The 21,542-nt window shown below is 44.5% G+C and overlaps 1 protein-coding gene across 3 annotated transcripts in view; it reads left to right on the top strand.

The window, feature by feature from the left end:
* LOC125380045 (uncharacterized protein YMR196W-like) overlaps positions 1-21,542 on the top strand; it is a 46,974-nt gene that overhangs the window by 4,949 nt on the left and 20,483 nt on the right. For all 3 annotated transcript variants that reach the window (XR_007221025.1, XM_048396138.1, XM_048396139.1), the window contains 9 exons: positions 315-456; positions 2,503-2,597; positions 3,006-3,908; positions 4,434-4,630; positions 5,118-5,229; positions 9,394-9,524; positions 10,446-10,562; positions 13,762-13,904; positions 14,251-14,365. Coding sequence is in view for 2 of the 3 variants with exons in the window: in XM_048396138.1 (XP_048252095.1) it covers positions 315-456; positions 2,503-2,597; positions 3,006-3,908; positions 4,434-4,630; positions 5,118-5,229; positions 9,394-9,524; positions 10,446-10,562; positions 13,762-13,904; positions 14,251-14,365 (1,955 nt within the window). In the remaining variant the exon portion in view is untranslated. The remainder of the gene's footprint in view (positions 1-314; positions 457-2,502; positions 2,598-3,005; positions 3,909-4,433; positions 4,631-5,117; positions 5,230-9,393; positions 9,525-10,445; positions 10,563-13,761; positions 13,905-14,250; positions 14,366-21,542) is intronic.

Below are 21,542 nucleotides of genomic sequence, written 5' to 3'. Positions count from 1 at the left end.
AGATGATGTTGACAGTTCTAAACTCACTCGGTACATACAACATGTGGAATCCACATTTCCTTCTAGCTCATAGCTTATGAATCCCCAGTAGTCCTTGAAACCTTTGAGCATCCTTGGGTGAACGCCATGACCAAATTCAAGAAGCCAAATCCCAAAGTTAACAATTAAACTTTAGACACACATGCCCTAAAAAATATGACTTCAAAATTTGACACAGAGACAGCTTTAAATCCTTGATTCACCTTTGATCTTTAATTTGTTTGAGAATGGAATAAAGAACATGGTCCTATTTAATGTCCTTCCGTCTGTTGTAGGGGTGTTTAAGGACAGCAAATACTGGGATGTATATGTGGAGTATGCTAAGATGGCCGAGGAAGACCTCATCTGCTGTGTGACTGTCATCAACCAGTCAGAGACCACAGAGGAGATCCTTGTCATGCCACAGGTTTGGTTTAGGTAATCCAGAATACTCCCTGTCAGCCATATAATGTAATGTGAGCACTGATTGGTCAGAGAACTCACTGACTTCCCTCAGTCATATAAAGTAATGTAAGCACTGATTGGTCAGAGCACTCACTGACTTCCCTCAGTCATATAAAGTAATGTAAGCACTGATTGGTCAGAGCACTCACTGACTTCCCTCAGCCATATAAAGTAATGTGAGCACTGATTGGTCAGAGCACTCACTGACTTCCCTCAGTCATATAAAGTAATGTGAGCACTGATTGGTCAGAGCACTCACTGACTTCCCTCAGTCATATAAAGTAATGTGAGCACTGATTAGTCATAGCACTCACTGACTTCCCTCAGCCATATAAAGTAATGTGAGCACTGATTGGTCAGAGCACTCACTGACTTCCCTCAGTCATATAAAGTAATGTGAGCACTGATTGGTCAGAGCACTCACTGACTTCCCTCAGCCATATAAAGTAATGTGAGCACTGATTGGTCAGAGCACTCACTGACTTCCCTCAGTCATATAAAGTAATGTGAGCACTGATTGGTCAGAGCACTCACTGACTTCCCTCAGCCATATAAAGTAATGTGAGCACTGATTGGTTAGAGCACTCACTGACTTCCCTCAGCCATATAATGTAATGTGAGCACTGATTGGTCAGAGCACTCACTAACTTCCCTCAGCCATATAAAGTAATGTGAGCACTGATTGGTCAGAGCACTCACTGACTTTCCTCTCACTGGGGGGCATGGGTGGCTCAGTCGTCTAAGGTTCTGCGATTCGCTGTGCAGAGTTGCGTCCCTTGGACACACCAGAAACCTTTGATTGTGGGTTCGAATCCTGGTTTGCCCTGATTATGTTTCTAGGTTTTTCAGCACCATACCCGTGCTCGTGGGTTTCACTAAAGTGGTAAACATCTGAGACCTGCATCACTTCGGGCTTTCCTCCCACATTAAGCTGACATGCCGTGATCCAATTGGAATACTGTTAAAAGCGACGTTAAACCCAACTCACTCATTTATTTTGGAAAAGGATTGTTACATCAAACCTTGTGTGTTTTTTCTCACATTCTGATCCTTAAGCTGATACATTATGGATCTTTACGGATATTAATTTGTAGGATTCATTAGGTAACTCAAATTTAAATTGTTTGATAGGCATTACTTAGAAGTAAACAGATGACAAGGTAGACACAATTTTATGGATAACAACTTCTTTAATTCTGTAAAAAGCGATGTTTCGGTATAGTCAAACAAGACTGAATGAGAGACATAGTACAGAATATGTATATATATATATATATATCGATCACGAACGTTGATACTACTAAATTTCGTTTATCCGACATACTCGTTAATTCGACATAATCATATGCAACCATCGATGTCGGATTAACGGGACTTGACTGTAGTAGGCTTTTTCATCCCATCTGCCTACTATGAACTCATCAAGCAATGATCATTTATCCTGTTTAATTGGCTTCATGTCCCATTGGCTTCCACCTGTGTGTTCTCTGTCCATCGTGTTGTGACAGTATTATCCTTTTGTTGTCAACACTTACTCTGTTATCCCACTCATGTATGCTATTGTTGTTACTGTTAATCCTCTGCTGTTAATCCTCCACCTACTATATATATGTTCTGTACTATGTCCCTCATTCAGTCTTGCTTGACAACGGTATAAGGATCTATACCGAAACGTCGCTTTTTACAGTATTAAAGAAGTTATTATCCATAAAATTGTGTCTACCTTGTAACTCAATTTTGTAGACTAAAATAAGACCCGGCATTTATTCAAGGAAGGCAGTTATTCAAACAGAGGGTTGTTGAATGTGGCGTTTGTGCAACATGTTCATTATTAATACTCTGTTTCCCCAGCAGCTGTTGTCACCAGTACATGTTGTCGACCATGTCAGTGGCGTGTCACCTGATGGTTGGGTCCTATCAACCACTTGATTGTAAAGTGAAAGCCAAGTTTCTGATGTGTAGCTGTAACATTGAGTCACATGTTGATATGAAAATATTGTAAGATTTAATTCCTTACAGGAATACATGGAGTGAGTCACCCGTTGAAGCAGCTGACAGCAAACCCTCCTTCCATCTCACAGCAGCAGGATCCGTGCAGGCTAGCAGTCATCTAGGTAGGACATGCAGACACCTAGTGGTCTAACAACACACGGTACAGTTTTGTATCTCGATACAAGTCCATGATACAACAGTGTATAACATTACAAAAATGTCAGTCGGACTACCGGACTGGCAACATTGCAAAGTTACTGGACCATATAAAATGTTGCCAGACCAGAAATTTTTCTGACTAACGAACAAAAGTAACAAAAGGATAAACATATAAATAGAACTGTTTATTAATAATTCTAAGAAAATAGGGGGGCAAGAGTGGCCCAGTTGTCTAAGGTGCCGCGATTCGCTGTGCAGACTGAATCTCCTATAGAGGGCTGCGCATTATACTCAAGACAATACGGGATGCCTCGTGATGAAGGGGATTGTTGTGTGTATGTTGTCAGTCTTGAATGTACACGTTCTTGCAGGGCAATTTCAGGTTGAGTTTCACACCGACACGGTCAGCCCAGGGGAGGTGTTGTTCTGCAACAACGACACTCGGCCAGGCTCACACCATAAGAGTACTGAACACCTGGAGACTCGGCCGAGCTCACACCATCAGAGTACTGAACACCTGGACACACGGCCGAGCTCACACCATCAGAGTACTGAACACCTGGACACTCGGCTGGGCTCACACCGTCAGAGTACTGAACACCTGGACACCCAGCCAGGCTCACACCGTCAGAGTACTGAACACCTGGACACCCAGCCAGGCTCACACCATCCGAGTACTGAACACCTGGACACTCAGCCAGGCTCACACCGTCAGAGTACTGAACACCTGGACACCCAGCCAGGCTCACACCGTCAGAGTACTGAACACCTGGACACCCAGCCAGGCTCACACCGTCAGAGTACTGAACACCTGGACACTCAGCCAGGCTCACACCGTCAGAGTACTGAACACCTGGACACTCAGCCGGGCTCACACCGTCAGAGTACTGAACACCTGGACACCCAGCCAGGCTCACACCGTCAGAGTACTGAACACCTGGACACTCAGCCGGGCTCACACCATCCGAGTACTGAACACCTGGACACTCAGCCAGGCTCACACCGTCAGAGTACTGAACACCTGGACACTCAGCCGGGCTCACACCATCCGAGTACTGAACACCTGGACACTCGGCCAAGCTCACACCATCAGAGTACTGAACACCTGGACACTCAGCCGGGCTCACACCATCCGAGTACTGAACACCTGGACACTCGGCCCAGCTCACAACTGAGTACTGAACACACTGAAACTCCACCAGCCACACAAAAGGACAATGTGAACCTGGAGACAAGCTTCTATAAGGATGCCTTTCACAGATACATCGTACAAGGTAATAAGGCTTCTACTAGACTAGTATGGTATGATTGTATGAGGGATGGGATGAGTCCAAATTAACTACCTAGGTACCCAACCCCCTATTACCTGACTCTGCCTGGGTACCCGCTGTAGGTCTCAAGAGAAAGGTACAAAATGCCCGATTGCGAAACGTTTGACCGTACACCTGTCAAAGTAAATTTAGATACACCTATTTATAAACCGATCTGGTCATGCATACACTGAATTTGACTGCAAACATATAGTCAGAAGGAATGTGTGTATAGTCAGAAAGAAATGTGAACATTTGTTACTTATAGTGTAACCATAGAGTTTTAGATAAATTTTGCCATTAAACAATATATCACATGACTAACTATGGGTCCGGATAGTCCTGTGGGTACCCGTATCCTACTCCGTACCCATCCTACCCGAGTTACCCGTCAAGAATACTTCAAATCTGAAAACTCAAAATGTTAATCCCCTCAGTAGTGTTGCCACAGTATCTGCTACTACCTACAGTTGAAGTTATTTTCTTCAGGTGATTGTACTGCTGTAAACTCTGGCCACTATGGAAGTAAATGTGCTGCCCCCTACTGGCTAACAGTGACCCCTGGTGGCCACAAGAAGATCTACTGGTCAATACAGAACTCCAACACTTGCTCAGCTCTGAGTGTTTTGCAGATGGACAATATCATCAACAAGAGAAAAGCTGAAACAAAAATGTTTTATTCTAAAGTTAGTTTTCCCACAAGTTCAATATGTTAGCAAGTAACAAAAGATTGGCCACGCCTACTAACAGACTATTGTTTCCAGATTGGCTGATAATAGAATGGGTTGGGCATGTGTTGCATTATTGTGTTGAAAGATATCACTGATTATTTTCTGTTAATGGCTAAATATGTAGACCCTGGCCTTATTACTTTTTACTTATTTATTTCTAGGAATTTGCTTGAATATGTCTTTACATTTATCGAGGTATAAACATACAGTCTGGTATACACAGTGTAAATCCGCCTCGCTCACTCACTCACTCACTCACCCCTCTCACTCACTCACTCACTCAGAGGCGACTATGCATGTGATAAGAGGCGACTAACAGAATCAGGTGTTGAGGCTCACTGACTTGCTTGATGCATGTCATCATATCCCAATTGTGTATATCAGTGTTGCTGATGTCACAATGGATTGTCTGGTCCAGTGATCCTGTGTTGTGTTTTTCCAGCTCATGTCCCCAAAGTGGAGTAAAGAGGAGGAGTCACTATCCCGGCAGGCTGTGGCAGGCCTGCTGTGGTCCAAGCAGTTCTACCTGTATGATGTGGAGAAGGCCATTAACAGTAAGTCATACCATTCTTCATGTGTACTATTGTGACCTTTTACAATGACAAATAAAGTTCTCTAACGTTTGTCTTCTATCTCGTCTTCTTTATTCCCGCCACGCGTCTGTCTTTTTACATCCCTGGAAGTACTTCCACTTCCGCTTATCGAAACCGGACCATCATCCGGACCGAGCCGGGATATTGACAAAATCAAATAGTTAACAATCATGAATCGATTTAGCTATATAAAACATGCACCAGTGAACCTATGGTTGAAAAATGCATTCAAATATTCCAGTGTCAGGATGGCAAGACATCTTTGTTGGGATTGTGTGAATTTGTTGGTTTACATGAATAGATGGTGACAGAGTGACCAACATTTTTTTAACTGTGTGGATTTACATTGATGAAACACAGCAATATACCCTACAATAGAGAGAGATGTCAGGTCACACTTCCATATATTTCAAGTGGCATACAGACCAGAGGGTCTCAATCACAATGTGCAACAGAAGGCATCTGAACACATCAGAAATAGTTTACCTAGTAACACTTTTCAGGGAAATATAATGACCTATATTTACTTAAAGCAACTTGTGAACTTCAATGTAACTGTTTAACAACAACACAATGCTGCATGAAGGCTACTGCTGATACATCAGTCTCCACATTCAAGATGTCTACAACAATCACGATACACACCTGTAACAATACTTACAGTTGTAACTTTCAGATTTCTATGAACTCTGATGACCTGAACAAGATACAGTATTTAGAACACTACTTGCATAAACAGCCTTCGTACATATTATACAAAAATGACTTTCTATTACAAGCTTTAGCAAGGAAAACCTATTCTCATAATGATGTGTGAAGGCCATTTCTGGTGTCCCCCGCTGTGATTTTGCTGGAATATTGCTAAAAGCGGCGTAAAACCATACTCCCTCACTCACTATTCTCGTAATGGAAATAATACATGCAAATATTCACTTTGACACTGTAAAGCTATTACACTTAATCAAAACCATTACTTCCGGATTGTGTATATAATGCAGTAATATATACTCACACGCAAAAGAAACACAGTAAAGACAAAAAATACTAATAGGGCAAGATTAACAAAAATTTGACTGAAGACAGTTTAATGGATTAAAAGGCAGATGACATGATTGTTTTTTTCCAAATGTTAAGGGCTTACACAGTTTCGGGTCAATACCCAAAATGTCAGTCAATACCTGGTGTGACCACCATTAGCATTGATCACTGTCACACATCTCCTGTACATTGAGTGGATCAGACGATTTGTAAAGGCCCTAGGGATCCTCCTGCACACATCCAGAGCAGCTGTGCGTAGTTCGTCGGCAGTTGTAGGGACTGGGTGCACATTGTGCAGACGCCTTTGAACCTCATCCCTCAAGTGTTAGATGGAGTTCAGATCAGGGCTGAGGGCTGGCTATGGTAGAACACGGATGCTGTGTTGTTGCAGAAAGGCCATGGTAGCTCTGGCAACATGGGGACGAGCGTTGTCCTGCTGTGTTGTTGATGTTGTGCAAAAAATGGAACAGCGTGGGGTCTGATCACTTGGTCGATATACCGCTGAGCAGTGATGCCGTGTCCCCGACCTTGACCAACATTCAGAAAGCACATGGGTCCAAGTCTCGCATTAAGTCCATATGACGCTAGGTCCACCCCATGGATCCCTTTCCACAACATGTCTGTCACCGAAACGATCACCTCGACGCCACCAAATTCTGACTCTTCCATCTGCATGGGAGACACAAAAGCGACTTTCATCAGAGAAAATGACACGCCTCCACTCATGATGACGCCAATTGTGATGACCCTGTGCCCACTGAAGTCATGCTTGTTGATGCCGTGGTTGGAGAACAGGACGACGACATCTGAGGTTGGTGGAACGGAGACGTCGGATCATAGTGTCCCGGCTAATGTGTCGATTATGTGTTCCTATGGTCTGTCGTGCACTTTCACTTGCAGTTAGGAATGGATGTCTCTGGTGTTGACGGGTAATCTCACTGATCTTGTCAAGGTGTGGTGACCCTAAGATGACCGCTCCGAGGAAGGTCATCTGTGGTCTGTGTAGCATTGTATCGATGCAGGAGATGGTAAATTGTGGTTATGTTAACGTTGAAATGACGGGCAACATATTGGACAGACTCTCCAGCTTCCAAACGTCCGATAGCCTGGTTTCTCTGAATTTGAGTTAGGCGTGGCATTGTTGACCAAGGAGTGGTAGGTCCAAGAATCGGCCACAGTTTTATACCCACTACAGTTCCTGACAGTTTGTGCATTTACGATTTTGCAAGAAATGGGTGCATGATACCCACATATTTATTGAAATTGTGTGTTTTGGCGATTCGTTTTTTATGTTGCATTTTTACTCGGGGCTTCCAAAATGCAACCAAAAATATTGCTAACACCATCAGGCTTCACTAGATGCTAAAACTCTTATCAATTTATGGTTACGTGTTTGTTACCTATTTGCTTAAAACCGTGTGAGTATACATTATTTGACCTATCAGTAAAAACATAGTTGGACATTCATGCCAGCTTATTACATATATATAATAAAGCAGCAGATATGTAATTGAATACAATTCAAAAGATTGCATTGACCGTAAATAAGAATAGAGTTCCATTTTTTTGATCACTTTACTTGAGAGAACCAGCATGAAGTGACAATAACGAAACAACTATTGAACAGGTTGAAACACGGGCGTGTTTATAATTATATCTGGTTCCTGTTCACATGTGCACTGGTACAAGGGACCGTCTATTATACAGGGGCGCTGTATAGTACAATGTTCTCTATCCCCCTCCGAGTCTTTATCATGCTAATGGATAAAGGCTAAGGAAATTTGAAGTTTAATGGATGTGAACGAACGTCTATATAACCCATCGTATTACTATCCCATGGAGTAGTCCTTGTGCCAAGTAGGCACACTGGTCGCTCTTGTGGATCGGCGTAGACCCAGTGCTGGTGATGGTGGTATCACATCGGGCTCCGGTTGGGGTGGGGCTCTCGGGGTCTCAGGGGCTGTTGGTGGTGACTTCGGTGTGTCTAGTCCTGGTGCTGATGCTGTGACTGAATCGGGTGATGTCTTGTGCCGGGGTGTACTTTCTGACGTCAGTACCAGTGGCGGTGTGGGCTCTCTTTGTGTTGTGGGGTTGCTGTCGAGGGCAGGTAGCTGCGGTGTCATGATGGGTGCTGGTACAGTGATGCGGGTTGCTATGTCATCACAGATTGATCGGGATGACCATAGTAGCATATCGTCCACGCACTTGGTCTTGTTGTACCGTCGTGAGTAACCGTCCCCCGATGCAGTGTACCCTTGTGGGGCTGAAAGGTGCCAGTAGCGCCCCCATGGAGTGATGAAGGTCGTCTTGTGGCGGTCGTCATCGTGTAGTTGGACGCTGTGGTAACCGTTCCATACGTCGAGGACTGTCTTGTGCTTCTCGTCTCGCCTGGTGGAACGGGGATTGGGTGTTGTGAGTCTCATGGAACGCATGCTTTTTCAAGGCCTGGAAGTCTTGCAGTTCTTTTTCGCGCGGATTACCATGCAGTGACACCATGTCCCCAGCTTACTGACAGGTACTTCCTCCAACATGCCGAGACGAATGTCCTGGTCGAAGCCTGCTTTAACCTCGTCTTGCCAGTGTACCACTTGACTGCCGCAAGTTGTTTACTTATAAATAAAAACAGAACATTTCTTCGAACACTTTACTTGAGAGAACCAGCATGAAATGACAATAACTAAACAAGTATTGAACAGGTTGAAACACGGGCGTGTTTATAATGATATCTGGTTTCTGTTCTGATACAAGCCACTGTCTATTATACAGGAGCGCCATATAGTACAATGTTCTCTAGAACTCATAATTCAAAATCAAAACAATAACAAACATGTTCCTCAATGACATGTACTTTCAGTAATGTATCAAGATGAGAGTTACGTCCCCTGAATCTATCTAATGCGGTCACGTAATACAGTATGTTTATTCTCGTTCATGTAAGAGTCACTGTGGCCTAGCTGCTTGCTGAGTGTGTGTCTTCATACCCTGCCAATACCTGGCCCAGCTGATATTGTCCTGGCCCTATTGATGTTGATGTGATATTGCTGACAATAGCATAAATGTCCATTCAGTCAGTGTTTATTTATTCAGGGTCAAGAGGTCAGGACAAGGCCAGTGCGACCTCCGATGACCCTACAGTGAGGCAAGTGTGGAACGAGGGATGGCAGCACATCAGGAACTCGGACATCATCGCTGTGCCAGACAAGTGGGAGTTTCCTTGGGTAAATCCACTTGTAGTGGTTAATGTGATTGTCAAGGTGATAGGATATTCCATAATATAAGATGCCTCGTAAACCGTACTTAATCAATCACGATTAGAAGTGGATAGTGTTGAATGATATGATTTTGAAAATAGTTGTCCAATCAAACACCTCCCGTGAGTGGAAGAAGTCATGTGCTAGGTTAGTGATGAGAAAGATGGACACTTTAGAAATAAGGCCATGGTGGTGAATGAGTCCAGAGTATTTATCACTATAGAATGGCGATGAATACCTTACATAAACGCATCTTCCCGAGACAAGGGCATTAACTGACTATAAAAGTCCACTTTCCAGCCTTGACGGACTAGGCTGGAATTCCGTAGTTACATTTTGGCTGGCCGGACGATTCTATGTATAGTCCAATCAAAATCGCGTAACGAGTTAGACATCCGGTTTGTAAACAACATGGATTTCAACGGGCAGATTTGAGTCTACTGCAGGATTTGCAAAGCAGGTGTACCTCAAGCTGATATTTTGCTAATCGCTTCATATTTTTAATCAAGATGCTCAAGTGATTTGATGCACTTTGCGAGGTAAGACATGTTTTATCAAAATATGGATCTTGATTATCAATCAGATCATCTTGACTAGGCACCGCCATTTTGTTTGAAGCAAATGCAAGTGATATAAAAGGTTGAATCTGATTGGTCAATAGGAAGGACATTAAAGGGACAAAACTCATAATAGCCACTGGTGGAGCTACAATCGAGCCTGGAAATTCCAGTCTAGTTCTGCAAGGGTGGAAACTGGATGTTTATAGTCAGTTAATGCCCTTGCCTCAGGAAGATGACATCAACAAGGATGGTAAAATCACTCACTCAGATCATCATATTATTCTTCCCCCCAAATATCAGCATCTTCATCATACTCCTCATCTTCCAGTATGCCCCATGGGACCTGGCGTTCCACATGATCCCGTACATCCGTGTCGACATTGACTTCTGTAAACATCAGCTGGAGCTGTTCCTCACAGACAGATACATGAAGAGTGATGGGCAGGTAGGTGTTACAGACAAATGTGTGATGGGCAGGTGGGTGTTACAGACAGATGTGTGATGGGCAGGTGGATGTAACAGACAGATGTGTGATGGGCAGGTAGGTGTTACAGACAGATGTGTGATGGGCAGGTAGGTGTTACAGATAGATGTGTGATGGGCAGGTGGATGTTACAGACAGATGTGTGATGGGCAGGTAGGTGTTACAGATAGATGTGTGATGGGCAGGTAGGTGTTACAGATGTGTGATGGGCAGGTGGATGTAACAGACAGATGTGTGATGGGCAGGTAGGTGTTACAGATAGATGTGTGATGGGCAGGTAGGTGTTACAGATGTGTGATGGGCAGGTGGATGTAACAGACAGATGTGTGATGGGCAGGTAGGTGTTACAGACAGATGTGTGATGGGCAGGTGGATGTAACAGACAGATGTGTGATGGGCAGGTAGGTGTTACAGACAGATGTGTGATGGGCAGGTAGGTGTTACAGACAGATGTGTGATGGGCAGGTAGGTGTTACAGACAGCTGTGTGATGGGCAGGTAGGTGTTACAGACAGATACATGAAGAGTGATGGGCAGGTAGGTGTAACAGACAGATGTGTGATGGGCAGGTAGGTGTTACAGACAAATGTGTGATGGGCAGGTGGGTGTAACAGACAGATGTGTGATGGGCAGGTGGGTGTAACAGACAGATGTGTGATGGGCAGGTGGGTGTAACAGACAGATGTGTGATGGGCAGGTAGGTGTTACAGACAAATGTGTGATGGGCAGGTGGATGTAACAGACAGATGTGTGATGGGCAGGTGGGTGTAACAGACAGATGTGTGATGGGCAGGTGGGTGTAACAGACAGATGTGTGATGGGCAGGTGGATGTAACAGACAGATGTGTGATGGGCAGGTGGATGTAACAGACAGATGTGTGATGGGCAGGTGGGTGTAACAGACAGATGTGTGATGGGCAGGTGGGTGTTACAGACAGATGTGTGATGGGCAGGTGGATGTAACAGACAGATGTGTGATGGGCAGGTGGATGTAACAGACAGATGTGTGATGGGCAGGTGGGTGTTACAGACAGATGTGTGATGGGCAGGTGGATGTAACAGACAGATGTGTGATGGGCAGGTAGGTGTTACAGACAGATGTGTGATGGGCAGGTAGGTGTTACAGACAGATGTGTGATGGGCAGGTAGGTGTTACAGAAAGATATATGAAGAGTGATGGGCAGGTGGGTGTAACAGACAGATGTGTCATGGGCAGGTGGATGTTACAGATGTGTGATGGGCAGGTAGGTGTTACAGACAGATGTGTGATGGGCAGGTAGGTGTTACAGACAGATGTGTGATGGGCAGGTAGGTGTTACAGACAGATGTGTGATGGGCAGGTAGGTGTTACAGACAGATGTGTGATGGGCAGGTGGGTGTTACAGACAGATACATGAAGAGTGATGGGCAGGTAGGTGTTACAGACAGATGTGTGATGGGCAGGTGGGTGTTACAGACAGATACATGAAGAGTGATGGGCAGGTAGGTGTTACAGACAGATGTGTGATGGGCAGGTGGGTGTTACAGACAGATGTGTGATGGGCAGGTGGGTGTTACAGACAGATACATGAAGAGTGATGGGCAGGTAGGTGTTACAGACAGATACATGAAGAGTGATGGGCAGGTAGGTGTTACAGACAGATGTGTGATGGGCAGGTGGGTGTAACAGACAGATGTGTGATGGGCAGGTGGGTGTAACAGACAGATGTGTGATGGGCAGGTGGGTGTTACAGACAGATGTGTGATGGGCAGGTGGGTGTTACAGATGTGTGATGGGCAGGTGGGTGTAACAGACAGATGTGTGATGGGCAGGTGGGTGTTACAGACAGATACATGAAGAGTGATGGGCAGGTGGGTGTAACAGACAGATGTGTGATGGGCAGGTGGGTGTAACAGACAGATGTGTGATGGTGAGGTAGGTGTTACAGACAGTTGTGTGATGGTGAGGTAGGTGATACAGACATGTGTGATGGTCAGGTAGTTGTTACAGGTAGATGTGTGATGGTGAGGTATGTGTTACAGACAGATGTGTGATGGTGAGATAGGTGTTACAGACAGATGTGTGATGGTACGGTAGGTATGACAGACAGAAGTGTGTTGGTGAGGTAGGTGTTACAGACAGCTGTGTGATGGTGAGGTAGGTGTTACAGACCGATTGTGATGGTGAGGTAGGTGTTACAGACAGCTGTGTGATGGTGAGGTAGGTGTTACAGACAGATGAGTGATGGTGAGGTAGGTGTTACAGACAGATGTGTGATGGTGAGGTAGGTGATACAGACATGTCTGATGGCCAGGTAGTTGTTACAGGTAGATGTGTGATGGTTAGGTAGGTGTTACAGACAGATGTGTGATGGTCAGGTAGGTGTTACAGACATGTGTGATGGTGAGGTAGGTGTTATAGACAGCTGTGTGATGGTCAGGTAGGTGTTACAGACAGCTGTGTGATGGTGAAGTAGGTGTTACAGATGTGTGATGGTGAGGTAGGTGTTACAGACAGCTATGTGATGTTGAAGTAGGTGTTACAGATGTGTGATGGTGAGGTAGGTGTTACAGACAGCTGTGTGATGGTGAGGTAGGTGTTACAGACAGATGTGTAATGGTGAGGAAGCTGTTACAGATGTGTGATGGTGAGGTAGGTGTTACAGACAGATGTGTAATGGTGAGGAAGCTGTTACAGATGTGTGATGGTGAGGTAGGTGTTACAGACAGCTGTGTGATGGTGAGGAAGCTGTTACAGATGTGTGATGGTGAGGTAGGTGTTACAGACAGCTGTGTGATGGTGAGGAAGCTGTTACAGATGTGTGATGGTGAGGTAGGTGTTACAGACAGATGTGTGATGGTGAGGAAGCTGTTACAGATGTGTGATGGTGAGGTAGGTGTTACAGACAGATGTGTGATGTTTTGGTCGATATCATGGTTACAAACAACAGGTACTGGTATATGTGGATAGAAAAAATTGATACATGAAGGAAAAGGAGTTTTCAAATTGAGATTGTTTTGCCTATGCAATTACAAAGTGCATAGTCAGATATTTGAACCATAAAGCAATTTTGTTTAAGACTAGCAATTCCTCGAGGACCGGTTAGTAGTTGGAGATGTTGGTGGTATGCACAGTCACTTTGTCTCTGTTGATTATATGTCATACGTTTCTGTGTGTTTAGTTTCCAGGCTGTGAGTTTAACCTCAGTGACCCCAACCCTCCCCTACATGCATGGGCGTGTCTAGGTGTGCACCGAGCTGATGACAGTAACGACATTGACTTCCTGACCCGCTGCTACCCTACCCTCATCAGAAACTTTGAATGGTAGGTACAGGTGTGGTGTTTCACATCAGCATCACAATTTCCACGACATTTCTCAGAAAACTTTTTGGGTAATATGGAGAATAACCTACTCGCAACTACAAAGTAGGGATTATTTCTCTCTTGCAAAGTAATGTCCTCGCCAAGGCTTAATTCACTCATTACAGATCATCTGTAATTCCTTGTTGCTCGTAGGCTCTTCTGTAAGGATATGTTCATATGTATTGTTTCTACAAGTTTATAACCAGTATGTGACAACTTTGTGGGGAGTTCACCTACAGAAACAGGATCAGGATATGCGACTGTGTTGATGAAGGCCTCCTTTCTAGAGATGCTCGTTCTCCTGCAGGTGGATGGGTCGTCTCAGCCCTGACAGCCTCTACGTCAGCGGCGGCTTCCTGGGCTTGGACAACATCAGCGTGATTGACAGGTCCAACACACCCCAGGGGTACACGCTGACACAGGTAAGGGGGCTGCAGGATATTGTTTCAGGGAGACACTTGAGTTACAGGGCGACACTTGAGTTACAGGGCGACACTTGAGTTACAGGGCGACACTTGAGTTACAGGGCGACACTTGAGTTACAGGGCGACACTTGAGTTACAGGGCAACACTTGAGTTACAGGGCGACACTTGAGTTACAGGGAGACACTTGAGTTACAGGGCGACACTTGAGTTACAGGGCGACACTTGAGTTACAGGGAGACACTTGAGTTATAGGGAGATACTGGAGTTACAGGGAGACACTTGAGTTATAGGGAGACACTGGAGTTATAGGGAGACACTGGAGTTACAGGGAGACACTTGAGTTACACGGAGACACTTGAGTTATAGGGAGATACTGGAGTTACAGGGAGACACTTGAGTTATAGGGAGACACTTGAGTTACAGGGACATACTTGAGTTACACGGAGACACTTGAGTTACAGGGCGACACTTGAGTTACAGGGAGACACTTGAGTTATTGGGAGACACTGGAGTTACAGGGAGACACTTGAGTTACAGGGAGACACTTGAGTTACAGGGACATACTTGAGTTACACGGAGACACTTGAGTTACAGGGCGACACTTGAGTTACAGGGAGACACTTGAGTTACAGGGAGACACTTGAGTTATAGGGAGATACTGGAGTTACAGGGAGACACTTGAGTTACAGGGAGACACTTGAGTTATAGGGAGATACTTGAGTTACAGGGAGACACTTGAGTTATAGGGAGATACTTGAGTTACAGGGACATACTTGAGTTACAGGGACATACTTGAGTTATAGGGACATACTTGAGTTACACGGAGACACTTGAGTTACACGGAGACACTTGAGTTACACGGAGACACTTGAGTTACACGGAGACACTTGAGTTACAGGGCGACACTTGAGTTACAGGGAGACACTTGAGTTACAGGGAGACACTTGAGTTACAGGGAGACACTTGAGTTATAGGGAGATACTGGAGTTACAGGGAGACACTTGAGTTACAGGGAGATACTTGAGTTACAGGGAGATACTTGAGTTACAGGGAGACACTTGAGTTACAGGGACATACTTGAGTTACAGGGACATACTTGAGTTATAGGGACATACTTGAGTTACAGGGAGATACTTGAGTTACAGGGAGATACTTGAGTTACAGGGAGATACTTGAGTTATAGGGAGACACTTGAGTTATAGGGAGATACTGGAGTTACAGGGAGACACTTGAGTTACAGGGAGATACTTGAGTTACAGGGAGATACTTGAGTTACAGGGAGACACTTGAGTTACAGGAAGATACTTGAGTTACAGGGAGATACTTGAGTTACAGGGACATACTTGAGTTACAGGGACATACTTGAGTTACAGGGAGACATTTTAGTTACAGGGACATACTTGAGTTATAGGGAGACACTTGAGTTACACGGACATACTTGAGTTACAGGGAGACACTGGAGTTACACGGAGATGCTTGATTTACAGGGAGACACTTGAGTTACAGGGACATACTTGAGTTACAGGGAGACACTTTAGTTACAGGGACATACTTGAGTTATAGGGAGACACTTGAGTTACAGGGACATACTTGAGTTACAGGGAGACACTTTAGTTACAGGGACATACTTGAGTTATAGGGAGACACTTGAGTTACACGGACATACTTGAGTTACAGGGAGACACTGGAGTTACACGGAGATGCTTGATTTACAGGGAGACACTTGAGTTACAGGGACATACTTGAGTTACAGGGAGACACTTTAGTTACAGGGACATACTTGAGTTATAGGGAGACACTTGAGTTACAGGGACATACTTGAGTTACAGGGAGACACTTTAGTTACAGGGACATACTTGAGTTACAGGGAGACACTTGAGTTATAGGGAGATACTGGAGTTACAGGGAGACACTTGAGTTACAGGGAGACACTTGAGTTATAGGGAGACACTTGAGTTACAGGGAGACACTTGAGTTACAGGGAGATACTTGAGTTACAGGGACATACTTGAGTTACAGGGAGATACTTGAGTTACAGGGAGACACTTGAGTTACAGGGAGATACTTGAGTTACAGGGAGACACTTGAGTTACAGGGCGACACTTGAGTTATAGGGAGACACTTGAGTTACAGGGACATACTTGAGTTACACGGAGACACTTGAGTTATAGGGAGACACTTTAGTTACAGGGACATACTTGAGTTACACGGAGACACTTGAGTTACAGGGCGACACTTGAGTTACAGGGAGACACTTGAGTTACAGGGAGACACTGGAGTTACAGGGAGACACTTGAGTTACAGGGAGACACTTGAGTTACAGGGACATACTTGAGTTACACGGAGACACTTGAGTTACAGGGCGACACTTGAGTTACAGGGAGACACTTGAGTTACAGGGAGACACTTGAGTTATAGGGAGATACTGGAGTTACAGGGAGACACTTGAGTTACAGGGAGACACTTGAGTTACAGGGCGACACTTGAGTTACAGGGAGACACTTGAGTTATAGGGAGATACTTGAGTTACAGGGAGATACTTGAGTTACAGGGAGACACTTGAGTTATAGGGAGACACTGGAGTTACAGGGAGACACTGGAGTTACAGGGCGACACTTGAGTTACAGGGCGACACTTGAGTTATAGGGAGATACTGGAGTTATAGGGAGATACTGGAGTTACAGGGAGACACTGGAGTTACAGGGCGACACTTGAGTTACAGGGCGACACTTGAGTTACACGGAGACACTTGAGTTATAGGGAGATACTGGAGTTATAGGGAGACACTGGAGTTACAGGGCGACACTTGAGTTACACGGAGGCACTTGAGTCATAGGGAGATACTGGAGTTACAGGGAGACACTTGAGTTATAGGGAGACACTTGAGTTACAGGGACATACTTGAGTTACACGGAGATACTTGAGTTACAGGGCGACACTTGAGTTACAGGGAGACACTTGAGTTACAGGGAGACACTTGAGTTATAGGGAGATACTGGAGTTACAGGGAGACACTTGAGTTACAGGGAGATACTTGAGTTACAGGGAGATACTTGAGTTACAGGGAGACACTTGAGTTATAGGGAGACACTTGAGTTACAGGGAGATACTTGAGTTACAGGGACATACTTGAGTTACAGGGACATACTTGAGTTACAGGGAGACATTTTAGTTACAGGGACATACTTGAGTTATAGGGAGACACTTGAGTTACACGGACATACTTGAGTTACAGGGAGACACTGGAGTTACACGGAGATGCTTGATTTACAGGGAGACACTTGAGTTACAGGGACATACTTGAGTTACAGGGAGACACTTTAGTTACAGGGACATACTTGAGTTATAGGGAGACACTTGAGTTACAGGGACATACTTGAGTTACAGGGAGACACTTTAGTTACAGGGACATACTTGAGTTATAGGGAGACACTTGAGTTACACGGACATACTTGAGTTACAGGGAGACACTGGAGTTACACGGAGATGCTTGATTTACAGGGAGACACTTGAGTTACAGGGACATACTTGAGTTACAGGGAGACACTTTAGTTACAGGGACATACTTGAGTTATAGGGAGACACTTGAGTTACAGGGACATACTTGAGTTACAGGGAGACACTTTAGTTACAGGGACATACTTGAGTTACAGGGAGACACTTGAGTTATAGGGAGATACTGGAGTTACAGGGAGACACTTGAGTTACAGGGAGACACTTGAGTTATAGGGAGACACTTGAGTTACAGGGAGACACTTGAGTTACAGGGAGATACTTGAGTTACAGGGACATACTTGAGTTACAGGGAGATACTTGAGTTACAGGGAGACACTTGAGTTACAGGGAGATACTTGAGTTACAGGGAGACACTTGAGTTACAGGGCGACACTTGAGTTATAGGGAGACACTTGAGTTACAGGGACATACTTGAGTTACACGGAGACACTTGAGTTATAGGGAGACACTTTAGTTACAGGGACATACTTGAGTTACACGGAGACACTTGAGTTACAGGGCGACACTTGAGTTACAGGGAGACACTTGAGTTACAGGGAGACACTGGAGTTACAGGGAGACACTTGAGTTACAGGGAGACACTTGAGTTACAGGGACATACTTGAGTTACACGGAGACACTTGAGTTACAGGGCGACACTTGAGTTACAGGGAGACACTTGAGTTACAGGGAGACACTTGAGTTATAGGGAGATACTGGAGTTACAGGGAGACACTTGAGTTACAGGGAGACACTTGAGTTACAGGGCGACACTTGAGTTACAGGGAGACACTTGAGTTATAGGGAGATACTTGAGTTACAGGGAGATACTTGAGTTACAGGGAGACACTTGAGTTATAGGGAGACACTGGAGTTACAGGGAGACACTGGAGTTACAGGGCGACACTTGAGTTACAGGGCGACACTTGAGTTATAGGGAGATACTGGAGTTATAGGGAGATACTGGAGTTACAGGGAGACACTGGAGTTACAGGGCGACACTTGAGTTACAGGGCGACACTTGAGTTACACGGAGACACTTGAGTTATAGGGAGATACTGGAGTTATAGGGAGACACTGGAGTTACAGGGCGACACTTGAGTTACACGGAGGCACTTGAGTTATAGGGAGATACTGGAGTTACAGGGAGACACTTGAGTTATAGGGAGACACTTGAGTTACAGGGACATACTTGAGTTACACGGAGACACTTGAGTTACAGGGCGACACTTGAGTTACAGGGAGACACTTGAGTTACAGGGAGACACTTGAGTTATAGGGAGATACTGGAGTTACAGGGAGACACTTGAGTTACAGGGAGACACTTGAGTTATAGGGAGACACTTGAGTTACAGGGAGAGACTTGAGTTATAGGGAGACACTTGAGTTATAGGGAGACACTTGAGTTACACGGAGACACTTGAGTTATAGGGAGACACTTGAGTTACAGGGACATACTTGAGTTACACGGAGACACTTGAGTTACAGGGAGACACTGGAGTTACAGGGAGACACTGGAGTTACAGGGAGACACTTGAGTTATAGGGAGACACTTGAGTTACAGGGAGACACTGGAGTTACAGGGAGACACTTGAGTTATAGGGAGACACTTGAGTTACAGGGAGACACTGGAGTTACAGGGCGACACTTGAGTTACACGGAGACACTTGAGTTACACGGAGACACTTGAGTTACAGGGCGACACTTGAGTTACAGGGAGACACTGGAGTTACAGGGCGACACTTGAGTTACAGGGAGACACTTGAGTTATAGGGAGATACTGGAGTTACAGGGAGACACTTGAGTTACAGGGAGACACTTGAGTTATAGGGAGATACTGGAGTTATAGGGAGACACTTGAGTTACACGGAGACACTTGAGTTACAGGGCGACACTTGAGTTACACGGAGACACTGGAGTAACAGGGAGACACTTGAGTTACAGGGCGACACTTGAGTTACAGGGAGATACTTGAGTTATAGGGAGATACTGGAGTTACAGGGAGACACTTGAGTTACAGGGAGATACTTGAGTTACAGGGAGATACTTGAGTTACAGGGAGACACTTGAGTTACAGGGACATACTTGAGTTACAGGGACATACTTGAGTTATAGGGACATACTTGAGTTACAGGGAGATACTTGAGTTACAGGGAGATACTTGAGTTACAGGGAGATACTTGAGTTATAGGGAGACACTTGAGTTATAGGGAGATACTGGAGTTACAGGGAGACACTTGAGTTACAGGGAGATACTTGAGTTACAGGGAGATACTGGAGTTACAGGGAGACACTTGAGTTACAGGGAGACACTTGAGTTACAGGGAGATACTTGAGTTACAGGGAGATACTTGAGTTACAGGGACATACTTGAGTTACAGGGACATACTTGAGTTACAGGGAGACATTTTAGTTACAGGGACATACTTGAGTTATAGGGAGACACTTGAGTTACACGGACATACTTGAGTTATAGGGAGACACTGGAGTTACACGGAGATGCTTGATTTACAGGGAGACACTTGAGTTACAGGGACATACTTGAGTTACAGGGAGACACTTTAGTTACAGGGACATACTTGAGTTATAGGGAGACACTTGAGTTACAGGGACATACTTGAGTTACAGGGAGACACTTTAGTTACAGGGACATACTTGAGTTATAGGGAGACTCTGGAGTAATAGGGACATACTTGAGTTATAGGGAGACACTTGAGTTACATGGACATACTTGAGTTATAGGGAGACACTTGAGTTATAGGGAGACACTTGAGTTACAGGGAGACACTTGAGTTACAGGGAGACACTTGAGTTATAGGGAGACACTTGAGTTATAGGGAGATACTCAGTTACAGGGAGTTATAGGGAGATACTTCATTTACAGGGAGTTATATGGAGATACTTCAGTTACAGGGAGATATTGCAGTTACAGGGCATCATGTGAGTTACAGGAAGATTCAGGAAGTTATTATTTGTAAAATCATCAGAATTGTCTTTATTGAACCAAGCTTTACAGAACTGATGCTGGTATATGACAAAAGAACATTTGAATCAAACAGGATCTATAGTGTTATGAGTGAACACTTTACCTGCAGAACTACCAACAATAGCTATATGCTTGAATCAGGGAGGTTCTAGCAGCAAGTGTTGCAGCATCTGGTACTGATCAGCAGGGCATACAGCCATACTTCTAGTATATCAACATCATAATGCAGTTAGAAATATCATGGATGTCTGGAAAACTTAATTGATCCAATCACAAAAGAATAATACTATCACAAGTTTGAACAAAAATCCATTGTTCATGGAGATGCATCATCTATGACCTACATGTCAAAACATGTGAAGACATGACGCTTTTCTGGATAAAAACATCTCTCTTGTTTGTAATGATGTTTCAGGGCTACACCTGACCCCTTTATCAGCGGAACTCAGTAAGATTTATTTAAAAAATAAATGACAAGTGCAGCCCCAAATGGTTTATTCTCCCTGCACTGTTTTATTGTACGATACACAACAACCACAAGTTGTTTATTTCTTGGATGAGATATCAACATTATGTACAGCCTCTTTAAGGATGATGATAAAATGTACAAACTTTAAAAATGTTTACCCATATTTAAATAATAATGACTCCCTCATATAAATCCGACCTTGGCAATGTTGGACAAGTCCATT

Source organism: Haliotis rufescens, unplaced genomic scaffold (genome assembly GCF_023055435.1).
Source record: "Haliotis rufescens isolate VD_foot unplaced genomic scaffold, xgHalRufe1.0.p SCAF_15, whole genome shotgun sequence".
NCBI classification, from domain to species: Eukaryota; Metazoa; Mollusca; class Gastropoda; order Lepetellida; family Haliotidae; genus Haliotis; species Haliotis rufescens.
Note: the sequence above shows the minus strand (reverse complement) of the source record. Positions and strands in the feature narration are given on the sequence as shown.